The sequence below is a fragment of the Eschrichtius robustus genome, chromosome 19, assembly GCF_028021215.1.
Source record: "Eschrichtius robustus isolate mEscRob2 chromosome 19, mEscRob2.pri, whole genome shotgun sequence".
Taxonomy (NCBI): Eukaryota; Metazoa; Chordata; class Mammalia; order Artiodactyla; family Eschrichtiidae; genus Eschrichtius; species Eschrichtius robustus.
Genome location: NC_090842.1, coordinates 55,167,333 through 55,180,363, shown reverse-complemented (window position 1 = coordinate 55,180,363; position 13,031 = coordinate 55,167,333). Strand labels below are relative to the sequence as shown.

Below are 13,031 nucleotides of genomic sequence, written 5' to 3'. Positions count from 1 at the left end.
AGGCCCGTGAGCCACAACTACTGAGCCTGCGCGTTTGGAGCCTGTGCTCCGCAACAAGAGAGGCCGCGATAGCGAAGAGGCCCGTACACCGCGATGGAGAGTGGCCCCCGCTTGCCGCAACTAGAGGAAGCCCTCACACAGAAACGAAGACCCAACACAGCCAAAAATAAATATAAAAATAAATAAATAAATAAAAGATTACTATTAAAAAAAATACACTACACGTCAAAAAATAAAGCAAAGGGGGGCGGTTATAGGAGGGAGTAAAGGATAATATTACAAAAATCAGGGATCAGGAAGCACAATTGGCATCATGTGATAGCAATGTAATACACCTCATTGTCTAATCCCTTCCATATCTACTGAAACAAGTACACATAATTCCACATTACTTTCTGTACAGATAAGAGGAAACAAAAGCATATCCATGCTAGCTCAGAGAAATGGAATCATACCTACTTACTCATTCTTCCATTTGCCTATGCACATTTAAATACTTTGCCCTGCTCACTTTCTCCACTGTGCTTATTAGTCAAGTCATATTTTGTCAGATGATCCCAACCAAGGTGTTTTTATTTCTTGAGTTTATAGTATTGCTCATCCATTCGATTTTATGCTTTCAAGCCCTTTCTCAAGTGACCTTTACCAAATCTCCATGGGATATCAAATTTATTGGTAAAATATTTTAGAAGAACAAAGCAAGAAAATACTACAACTGCTACTATTTGAATATGCTGAAGGGCTTATCCAATTTCTACTATTGAAATTGTACTGGGGGGGTTAAGAGGGAGGCTCAATAGGGAGGGGATATATGTATACACATAGCTGATTCACTTTGTTCTACAGCAGAAACTAACACAACATTGTAAAGCAATTATACTCTAATAAAAGAAAAAAAGAATTTGTACTGGTATTAGCATTTGGCTTAGAGACTGACAGAACATATGACATGTTCTCAAGGCTAAAGTAACAGAGATTGGTATCTAGGGTCTGTCTACAGGGGGCATCCTAAACATCTCTCATGATGAGTTATAACTGAAGGACCATAACCCAGGAATGTGGGTGAAACAGAGGTAGACCTACACAGGAACTACAGCTCAGTTTCAATTTATCCCAGTGACCAAGGAGGGCAACGGATTGAGATAACAACAAAAATGCTTCAGAACTTGGTAAAAGTGAACAGAAATTCTCTATAAAGGAAGATATCCTAGTGATTAGTTTCACATTTTGCAAACAGTGTCTGGCACGAAATTAAAGAAATAACCAGACAACATGAATATAGAAACTATAGAAAAAATAGATAGCAGAAATACACCTATAAAGATTCTAGATATTGGAGTTATGAGACAGAGTTTAAAAATAACTATGCTCAAGAAGCTAAAACATAAAATTGGTCATTTCATCAGAGAACAAGAAACCAATATAGGCCAAAAGAAAAATTCTATGAGAAAAAGATTGGAAAAGTCATGAGAAGCATTATGACATAGAAGATTCAGTTAGGAGATTAAACACAAGTGTAAGTGGAAACTTACACAGAGAAGAATGGAAGAAGCAGCAATATTTGAAAAGATAATGGCTGAGAATCTTAAAAACAATGTCCATGAACAGGTGTATGAATAAATAAATTACAGCATACCCATGAATGGAATACTACAGAGAAATAAAAAATAAACTATTGATACACACAACAACAGATGAATCTGAAAATTATGCTAGCAAAAGAAACAAGGCCAAAAAGTATACACTGTATAAGTCAATTTATATACAATTCTAGAACATATAAACTAACTAGAGTTGCAGAGAGCAAGTTAGTGATTTCTTTCGGATGGAGGTGGAAGAAGGGATGGATAACAAAGGGACACAAGGAAATTTGGCAATGACTGAAGTGTTTGTTGTCTTGATTATAGTGATAATTTAATGGATACATACACATGTCAAAACAGATCAAATTGTAACTTCAAATATGTGGAGTTTATTATCTCCAATTATACTTCGATTAAGTTGTAAAATAAAAATTTTAGGACCAAAATAAAAGAAAACTAAAATCCTAAAGAAAACAAATATCATTTTAGTCATTCTAACTAGGCACTAGTGTATTAGTGTTTTCTTTATGTGAATGCCCATTCACACTAAAAATAAAAAGTATTAAGCCAACAAGTGATACGGATAAATCAAGCACAGAGCAGACAGTTATCGAATAAATATGAGTAGCAAATCAGTAAACAACTCAGGGGAAATATTTGCCCTCACTAGAAATCAATAGCCTTTATCCTATTAAATTATTAGAAGGTTTTAATTAAAAATGACCCATTTTTAGTGAGGCTACACTGAAACTTATTTTGTTCCTGACCTCCATATGAACCAATGCCCTCCAATCCTTAAGAAAACACAAGGATTAATGTCCACAATATACAAAAGCATTCAAGTAGTAGCTACCTCTAGGATGCCCATGTCCTTACCATGAATCAGCTGTTTGCTTCCAAACCTGTTTATACCAACTGTTCCTGATATTTTATTTATATTTTTTAATAACATTATGTAAAGAAATATGAGAGAAAGGTTGTCTGTTTTCATGAAAACTAAGCTGAATGCTCTACAAAAACTCATTCAAGAAGGCTACAAATTTTATGTTAGTAGTTTAGAGACTCAATCATAAAGACTGGAAAAAAATAGGAGGGCAGCTCAAAATGAAAACATAGGAAGATCCTGAACTCACCTCCTCCCACAGACACATCAAATCTAGTTAAATACAGATACCCTCTGAAAAAGACCTGACACTTAACTGAAAAGCTCTTCCACAGCAAAGGATCAAAGGGCCACACTGAGACAGGCAGGAGAGGTAGACAAGTAGTCTTTCCAAAAACCCCACCCCTGGTGTGGCAATTCACAATTGGGAGGGATCTCACAAATACAGAGTTCCCTATGAGGAGCAAAGGGTTCAAGCCCCACATTAGACACCCCAAACCTTAGGACCTACACTAGAGAGATGAGCCCTCAAAATGCTTGGCTTTGAAAACCAATGGGGCTTATGTCCAGGAAAACCAAAGGGCTATAGGAAATGGGGATTCTGCTCTTAAAGGGCTTGTGCACAGACTTATTCACCCCAAGACCCAGGGAAAAAGCAGAAGTTTGCAAAGTGCCTAAACCATACATGGAGATCTTTTTGCTAATATTAAAGTATCTGCTGGGATCTGTTGTAACTGTCTCCAGGGATGGAGGTGCTGGCAGGTGCCACTTTACACTCTCCCTCTACTTTGCTAGCACCAGTGGGATGTGCTCCCCACAGTCCCACCCAAGCTGGTGACTGGGCTTGCCCCAGCCTGGTGTGTCCCCACAGCCACACCCAACCCATTGGGCAGTCTTGCCCCAGCCTGGTGCCCTCTGCAGCCCCACCCAACACAAGTCGAGTCAACATGGGGGACGTCCACATACCCAAGCCCACATCCAAGGGGACATCCCTTGAATACCTGGCTCTGAGGGCCAGGCGGGGCTTGTGTTTCTGGGTTCCATGGGACTGAAACAATCAGAGAGTTCTTGGCAGGCTATTACCCCCAGGGTACTGCACAGACAGCAGACTGAAACACAGCCCCAGTCTTCCTATAACCACTCCTTCAAGACTGGGAGAGGTAGCTGTTTCACCTAATACATAGAAACAAAAAAAAAGAGTCAAGCAAAATGAGGGAAAAAGAAATATGTTCCAAATGAAAAAGCAAAATAAAATCCAAGGAAAAATATCTTAATGAAATGAAGATAAGTAATTTATCTGATAAAGAGTTCAAAGTAATGGTCATAAAAATGCTGAGGAGCATCTGACCTTGGGAGAAGAATGAACACTGAGAGAACTTCAACAAAGATGGAAATATAAAAAAGTACCAAACAGAAGTAACAGAGTTGAAGAATACTGAACTGAAAAATACACTAGAGGTGTTCAACAGCAGACTAGATAAAACAGAAGAAAGGACTGGTGAATAGAAGACAGGGTAGTGAAACTCACCCAAACAGAGAGCAAAAAAAAAAAAAGTTTTTAAAACTGAAGATAGCTTGACAGACCTATGGGACAACATCAAGCAGAACAACATTCACATTATAGGAGTCCCAGGAGAAGAGAGAGAGAGAAAGAAAACTTATTTTGAAAAATAAGGTTGAAAACTTCCATAACCTGGGGAAGGAAACAGACATCCAGATCCAGGAACCCCAGAGAGTTCCAAACAAGATAAACTGAAAGACATCCACACCAAGATGCAATATAATTGAAATGTCAAAAATTAAAGATAACGAGAGAACTTTAAAAGCAGCAAGAGAAAACAACTTGTTACACACAAGGGAACCCCATAAGACAATCAGCAGATTTTACAGCAGAAACTTTGCAGGCCAGAAGGGAGTGGCATGATATATTCAAAGTGCTAAAAGCAAAAAACTTACAGTCAAGAATACTCTACCTGGCAATGTTATCATTCAGAATTGAAGGAGAGATAAAGAGTTTACCAGACAAGCAAAGGCTAAAGGAGATCACTACAACTACACCAGCCTTACGAGAAATATTAAAGGGACTTTTTTAAGCTGGGAAAAGGGCACTAATTAGGACACTATAACATATGAAAAAAAACCTCACAGGTGAAGGTAATATCTAGTAAAGGTAGTGGACTAATCACTTATAAAGCTAACATAAAAGTTAAAAGACAAAAGTAATAAAAATAACTATAACTACAATAATTAGTAAAGGGATACACAAAATGAAAAGATGTAAAATATGAAATCAGAAACAAAATGTGGGAGGAGAGGAGTAAAAATGTAGAGTCTTAGAATGCATTCAATTTACCTTGCTATCAACTTAAAGTAGACTGTACATATACATACACACACACACACATGCACACACATGGTAACCACAAAGCAAAAATCTATAATAAATACAGAAAAGATGATGAGAATGGAATCTGAAAAAAAAAAAACTAAAGAAATTCATCAAATCACAAGGGAAGAGAGCAAGAGAAGAAAGAGGAACCACAAAACAGCCAGAAAACAATTAACAAAATGGCAGTAAGTATATCCTATCTATAATTATTTTAAATGTAAATGAATTAAATTCATCATTCAAAAGACGTATAGTGGCTGAATGGATAAAAAAGAAGACCCATCTATATGCATCCTACGAGAGTCTCACTTCAGGTGTAAGAATACACACACACTAAAAGTGAGGAGATGGAAAGAGTGTTCATGCAAAAGGAAACAACAACAACAAAAAAGCTGGAGGAGCTATACTTATTTCAGACATAATAGATTTTTTAAAAAAGACTATAACACAAAGATGGGCATTGCATAATGATAAACAGGTCAATACAACAAGAAGATATAACACTTGTAGATATCTATGCAACCAACACTGGAGCACCGAAACATATAAAGCAAATATTATCAGACCTAAAGGGAGAAATTGACAGCAATACAATAATAGTAGGGGACTGTAATATCCCACTTACATCAATGGATAAATCATCCAGACAGAAAATCAATATGGAAACATGCACCTTAAATGACACATTAGACCATATTAACTGAATATATACAGAACATTCCTTCCAAAAGCAGCAGAGTATCCATTTTTTTCAAGTGCACATGGAACATTCTCCAGGATAGATCATATAGTATGCTACAAGTCTCAATAAATTTAAGAAGACTGAAATCGTATCAGCCATCTTTTCTGACCACAACAGTATAAAATGGGAAACAAATCACAAAAAGAAAACTGGAAAAATCACAAATATTTGGAGATTAAATAACATGCTCCTGAACAACCAATAGGTCAACGAAGAAATCAAAGGAGAGGGCTTCCCTGGTGGCGCAGTGGTTGAGAATCTGCCTGCCAATGCAGGGGACATGGGTTTGAGCCCTGGTCTGGGAAGATCCCACATGCCGTGGAGCAACTGGGCCCGTGAGCCACAATTACTGAGCCTGCGTGTCTGGAGCCTGTGCTCCGCAACAAGAAAGACTGCGATAATGAGAGGCCCGTGCACCGCGATGAAGAGCAGCCCCCACTTGCCGCAACTAGAGAAAGCCCTTGCACAGAAACGAAGACCCAACACAGCCATAAATAAATAAATAAATAAATAAAAATTAAAAAAAGAAATCAAAGGAGAAAACAAAAAATACCTTGAGACAAATGAAAATGGAAATACAACATACCAAAAGCGATGTCTTGCAGCAAAAGCAGTTCTAAGAGGGAAGTTCATAGTGATACAGGCCTACCTCAAGAAACAAAAATATCTCCAATGAACGATCTGACCTTACACCTAAAGGAACTAGAAAAAGAAGAACAACAAACTAAGCCCAAAGTTAGTAGAAGGAAGGAAATAAAAGATCACTAAAGAGACTAATAGAGACTAATTACTAACAGAGACTAAGAGACTAATAGTGAGACTAGTCTCACTAATGGAGACTAAAGAGATATTAGAGGGAGTTCCTTGGTGGTCTAGTGGTTAGGATTCTGGGCTTTCACTGCTGTGGTCCAGGTTCAAACCCTGGCTGGGGAACTGAGATCCTACAAGCCATGTAGTGCAGCCAAAAAAAAAAAAAAAAAGATACTAGAAAAGATCAATGAAACTGAGAGCTGGTTCTTTAAAAAAATAAAATTGACAAACCTTTAGTTAGATTCACTAAGAAAAAAGGAGACAGGGCTCAAATAAATCAGAAGTGAAACAGAAGTTACAACTGATGACAAAGAAATACAGACGACCATAAGGGACTATTATGAACAATTATTCACCAACAAATTAGACAACCTAGAAGAAATGGATAAATTCCTAGAAACATACAATCTTCCAAGACTGAATCATGAAGAAATACAAATCAGAATAGACTGATTACTAGTAGTAAGGAAATTGAATCAGTAATCAAAAACTTACCAGCAAAACAAATCTCATAGACACAGAGAACAGAACTGTGGTTGCCAAAGGGGTGGGGGGTTCGGCGAAATGGGTGAAGAAGGTCAAGAAGTACAAGCCAGTAGTCATAACATAAGGTAGTCATGAGGATATAATGCAAAGCATGGTGGTTATAGTCAATAATATTATATGGCATATTTTGTGTATGGGGATAGAGGATATCTAGACTTATTGCAGTGGTCATTTCAGAGAGTATACAAATATCGAATCATTATGTTGTATACCTGAAACCAATATAATGTTGTATGTCAATTACAGCTCAATAAAAAAAATTTTTTAAAGGTTGGGAAAAATAAAGCATCTACAGTTAGACTGCCTAAATTCCCACTCCCTTTAACAAAACAGAACCAAGAAATTAGGAGAATGAATTATTGGAATGGTTGATAGAAGAAAGAATAGGCAGAACTGCAATTAGGGAGAACATGTCATGGCCCTCTACTGAAACATGGATGAAACAGTTATGGGTTATAAATAAATAGCACAGGTTATTTAAAGTATTCATATAATTCTGTATGATTTAAAATAACTTTTTTCAATGAAGTATCTTAAATTAGTTGGGCACATGATTTTCTAACTTTGAACCCTTTGGCTAAGGAATCTCATATCTGAAATATAAGTATCATCTAATGCAGAAAAATCCCAGGAATGACTGATGTGTACCAAGAGTGGTAACTTCAGTAACAAGAAATGTAGAACAACCTTAATATATAATAGTATAATCATAATACGTGAAAATAAACTAAAATTAAAAACATACGTGGTAGTATTTAGGGAATAAAAATACGAGAGAAAATTGTATATACCTTACAGAACAAAGTAAGTTTTAAAAGCATTTATTTTGAAATAATTATAGATTCACAGGAATTTGCAAAGATACTCCAGAGAGTCTTGTGTACCCTCTGCCCAGTTTTGCCCAATGAATACATCTTACATAATTATACTACAATATAAAAATCATGAAATAAACATTGGCACAATATATGTGTATAGTTTTATGTCATTTCATCACATATGTGGATTCCTGTAATCACCACAATAATCAAGATACAGAAATAGTCCATCACCACAAAGATGTTCTCTCTCATGCTATCTCTTTATAGTCATAACCACCACCACTACTGCTCCCTGCCCATTCCTAACCCCTGGCAACCACTAATATGTTCTCAATCTCTAACTTTGTGATTTCCAGAATTTTGTATAAATGAATTCATATAGTATGTGAATGTTATATGTCAATTACACTTTTGAGACTGGCATTTTTCATTCAGCATAACATCCCTGAGATTCATTCAAGTTTTTCCATATATCAATAGCTCGGAAAAAGAACAATTTTAAAACATCAATATAGGTTGTGGAATTTAGAAATGTGATTCCAATAAGGGAATAAAATTTATTTTCTTTCCTTGATATTTCCAATAAAAAAGCAGCTCCAAGAGTAAGTTATTTCAACCTGACTCCTGCCCATAACAGAAAATTCATCAATTACCATCTAGTTGCCAAATATACCCCTTGCTTCCTTTTGACAGCCAGGACTTATCTTCTATGACACTGTACTCTCTCCTCATTGTCTTCCAATAGCCCTAACCTCTCTCCTGCTATTTCCTCTTCACTGTAGCAAGAAACCATAAAAAAGCAGCCTATTAGGCCTTCTCTTAACGTAAAGCCTACTCTGCAGAAATTTATGAAAACGCTCCAGTCATAGGAGAGAATACCAAGTTTCTTAATTGATTACAGACTCTTTGTTAACCCTTCTTAACCTAAAATGAAATTATAAAATCAATAAATGTTGCTTAAAAGAAATAGTTAATTAATGAAGAATATGCAGAAGCAAGGAGAAACTAGGCAAAATAAGAAAAATTCAAGAGATAGCAGGTAAAATGAAAAACAGGGTCAAAAATTTTTTTTTAGAGAGTGATGAAATTTACAAATATCGAAATGGAAAAAAAGAAATGGGAAGAAACTTAATCCAAACCATAGATAAACTGACCATTGGAGAAAAAGAATGGCATTTACATTTTCGTAACATGAAGGAAAAATGAGAGCACTGAAATGGAGTGGCATTTGGAGTTGAAGAGGAGGTTCAGTTGGAAATTCATGTTGAAAAGGTTACTTTTATTTCTAGGTCTCAGGCCTTTATCCACAGGCTTTTGGCCTCTGAGGAGGAAATTCTAGACCAATATTACAGAGATGTTACTGACTCACTAAACAGCTGGGTGTTATCTGCAATGATGGCCTCCTTGTGCCTGCTCAGCCCTCACTCACCTGGGCAAGGTCCTCTTGTCTCATCCTTCAAAACCATCCAGGGCTCTTTCCCCTTCTCCAGTAAAGAGAACACATCTGGCTGATAAAGGCAAAGTCCTGATCAGAAAATAAGAAATAGGAAATTACCACGTGGTAAGGGTTCCGTAAGTCCCTTAGTTATTAGAAAAGGCAAGAAAAATGCATAAAGGATGGGGAAGATGGAGTTTCCCAATGATGATGACTATTGCCAAATTTATAAAGCACAAACCATTTTCCCAGAAACAGGTCAGAAATCCCCCTAGACACTTGAAAGGCAATCCAAAAGTTCACAATATAGGTATCAGGAATTTCTGGGGTCAAATTCTGAATCTTACCCAGTGAGACCATGTTGCTGTAGTTCTCCAACATCACGTCTCTGTACAGAGCTCTCTGTTCCAAGTCCAGGCACTCCCACTCCTCTTGAGAGAAGTCTACAGCTACATCCCTGAACATCATCAACTGCTGAAATGACAAACCCAAACATCAACAGTGAAGTTAAAAGAAATCTTTTAGATGGATGGGGAAAAGATGGAAAAGGGCACTGCAGGAAGAGGTCCATACATTCAGCAAAAAACTGGAGTTGGCTGCCTGTAGTGTGGGGGGAAATGATATGGAAATTAGTGTCCCTGAAGCCAAGTGCCTATATGCTCTTAAAATCTCCTATTGCTCAGTCACAACATTGTTATGGCCTTCTTGTAACAAACATCAAGATAACAGGATGGCAGCCCAGAATAACAGATATCATATGAGTTCTTTGTTGATACCACCAAGAGGCTATAACAGCCTGGAATAATCAACTTTAGATTTACTATATGAGAATAGTTTTCTTTTTTTTCTTTCAGCTTCTTTTACTTGAATTTTCTATTAGTTGAAGTTGAAAGGATTCTTAAGAGATACACTCTCTAACTGAATACCATTTTCTGTGGAGAATGTATAAAATCTCTAGGCTGTCAGCTGACTATCAGCGCATGTCTTGTTAATGATATTACTCTCTCATTGATATCCTGGCAAAATCCCAGATCTCTCTGAACTCAACCTCCTCTTATATTCTCTATCTAAAAGCATGACAAAGTGCCACTACCAAAATGAATACCAACTAACACCAACTCCCATCTTTCTTAATTGAAACACCCCATTATATAGAGTAAATAAAAGCTTTCATGCAGTGGGTCCCTTTTAGTCACACAATTCCACCTTGTTGAGCCACAGTTTTGATTTTTAAAAGTCTCTATTTCCTTTAAACAATATCTTTTCCTTCAGTGCTCTGCCAAAGTATTAGGTCACAGGAGGTATTGAATGCCATGTTGGAGAGAAGAGGGACATCTAGGGAAGGCACCGAACTGTTTCACAACTATCACTTACTGCGTTGAATAGTGACTCAGGTAAGCAGTTTAAGGATAAGGAATAAAAATATTGACATGGTGTGATATAAATGGTTATATTGGGCTTCCCTGGTGGCGCAGTGGTTGAGAATCTGCCTGCCAATGCAGGGGACACGGGTTCGAGCCCTGGTCTGGGAAGATCCCACATGCCGCAGAGCAGCTAGGCCCGTGAGCCACAATTACTGAGCCTGCGCGTCTGGAGCCTGTGCTCCGCAACGAGAGGCCGCGACAGTGAGAGGCCCGCGCACCGCGACGAGGAGTGGCCCCCGCTCGCCACAACTAGAGAAAGCCCTCGCACAGAAACGAAGACCCAGCACAGCCATATATAAATAAATAAATAAAAATAAATAATTAATAAATGGTTATATTTTTGGAAAAGAAATTCCAACTCACATGGGCCATAACTTAAAATTCCAAGAGTCACTCAGTCTTCTAGATTCCTCTCACGGTGAAGCAGTCTTGAGAAAGCAGAGCTAGAGGGAAGGAATAATGAGAGATCAGGCTTTCCTCAGAGCTTTCAAATGGAGTAAGAATACCATCTTATTTCTTGAAGGAAGGTCAGAGGGAATCTGCAGAAATCCTGGCCCTATCCAAAACCCAAGAGACTCAAATACAGCAGGATGAAGTTTCAGTCCAATCAGTAATGCTAAATCATGACGTGGATCAGGATATTCGGGATATGAGATAAGGCCATTCTGACTTGCTCTGAATAACCCCTTTAACAATAAGGACCCAAAGTTAGACATCCCCAGGGAAACTCTCCAATCTGGGAGCCCAGTGCATTTGCCCAAGGCCCTCCTGTGTACTTCCCTGTACAACAGTGGCCTTTCATCTATCTCCTCTATGGCCCACAAAGTGTATAATACTTACTGACTCATTTTCATCTAAAGCACTCATACCACAAAACTAAGGGCAACCATAAACAAAATGAAAAGATAACCTACAGAATGGGAAAAAATATTTGCAAACAATGCAACCGACAAGAGATTAATCTCCAAAATACACGAACAATTCATACAGCTCAATATCAAAAAAACAAACAACCCAATCAAAAAATGGGCAGAAGCTCTACATAGACACTTCTCCAAAGAAGACATAAGAAACATTCATTCCTATGAGGAGTAGACTACACCCTGAATGACTGCATGTGAGCAGGAATGCTATGAAAAGGTAATTGATGGTGGAGATGGTAAAAGGAGGCATAGAGATGTCAGGGGGATTTAAGGTGGCAAAACACATAGGCTGCATTCTTTTATTTTTTAAGCAGTTTTACTGATATATAATTCATGTACTCTACAATTAATGCATTTAAAGTGAGCAATTTTTTTTTTAGCAAATTAACATGTGCAACCACCACAAGTCAATTTTAGAATATTTTCATCACCTCAAAAAGAAATCCTGTATCCTTTAGCTATTACTCCCTGTCCCCTCAACCCCCTACACTCTCCCTCCACCTCTCCCTCAACCCTAAGTAACCACTAATCTACTTTCTGTCTCTACAGATTTCCTGTTCTGGATTTTCATAGGAATGGAATAATATAGTATGTGAACTTATTGTGACTGGTTGTCAAATTTGTGAAAACATTTAGTATAAAGTTTTCAAGGTTCATCCAAATTGTAGCATGTATCAGTATTTCACTCTTGAAATACTGGCTGAATAATATTCCACTGTATGGACAGACAACATTTTGTTTACCCATTCATCTGTTAATGGACATCTGGATTGTTTCCACCTTCTGGCTATTATAAATAATGCTGCTATGATCATTTATGTACAAGTGTTTGCTTAATACCTGTTTTGTCATTTTCAGAGTATGAGTTTCACCTTCAGTTGTTAAATTTATTCCTAAATATTTTATTTGTTTTGGTGCTACTGTGAATGGAACTGCTTTCTTAATTTCATTTTTGGATTGTTCATTCCAAGTGTATAATATACAATTGATTTTATTTATTGATCTTGTATCCTGAAACTCTGTTAAACTTATTTATTAGTTCTAACAGTGTTTTGGGGTACGTATTCCTTAGAATTTTCTATAGAAAAGATCATGTTATCTGCAGATAGAGATGGTTTTACTTCTTTTCCAACCCAGATGCTTTTTTTTTTTTTTTTGTCTAATTGCCCTGGCTAAAACTTCCAGTACAATATTGAATAAAAGTGGCAAAGGCAGACATTCTTGTCTTATTACTCATCTTAGGGGAAAAGCATTCAGACATTCACCATTAATAGTTGTAGGATTTTTATAGATAACCTATATGAGATTGAGGAAATTCCCTTTTATTCCTAGTTTATAGTGTTTTTATAATGAAAGGGTATTGGCTTTTGTCAAATGCTTTTTTGGTGTCTATTAAAATGATCATGTAATTTTTGTTTTTTATGCTATTGATATGATGCATTACATTAATTGATTTTTGGATGTTCAGATAACCT

At 37.1% G+C, this 13,031-nt stretch overlaps 2 protein-coding genes across 6 annotated transcripts in view; one reads left to right on the top strand and one right to left on the bottom strand.

The window, feature by feature from the left end:
* The window catches only part of LOC137753363 (zinc finger protein 790), a 77,678-nt gene that overhangs the window by 3,405 nt on the left and 61,242 nt on the right, over positions 1-13,031 (bottom strand). For 3 of the 5 annotated variants that reach the window (XM_068528527.1, XM_068528528.1, XM_068528529.1), the window contains 3 exons: positions 10,997-11,076; positions 9,557-9,683; positions 9,204-9,299 (listed from right to left, as the gene is read on the bottom strand). In XM_068528527.1, the coding sequence (XP_068384628.1) occupies positions 9,204-9,299; positions 9,557-9,683; positions 10,997-11,005 (232 nt within the window). In that variant the 5' untranslated portion in view covers positions 11,006-11,076. The remainder of the gene's footprint in view (positions 1-9,203; positions 9,300-9,556; positions 9,684-10,996; positions 11,077-13,031) is intronic. The other 2 variants (XM_068528530.1, XM_068528531.1) reach the window with 1 other exon arrangement.
* The window catches only part of LOC137753340 (zinc finger protein 345), a 186,903-nt gene that overhangs the window by 146,084 nt on the left and 27,788 nt on the right, over positions 1-13,031 (top strand). The window lies entirely within an intron of this gene.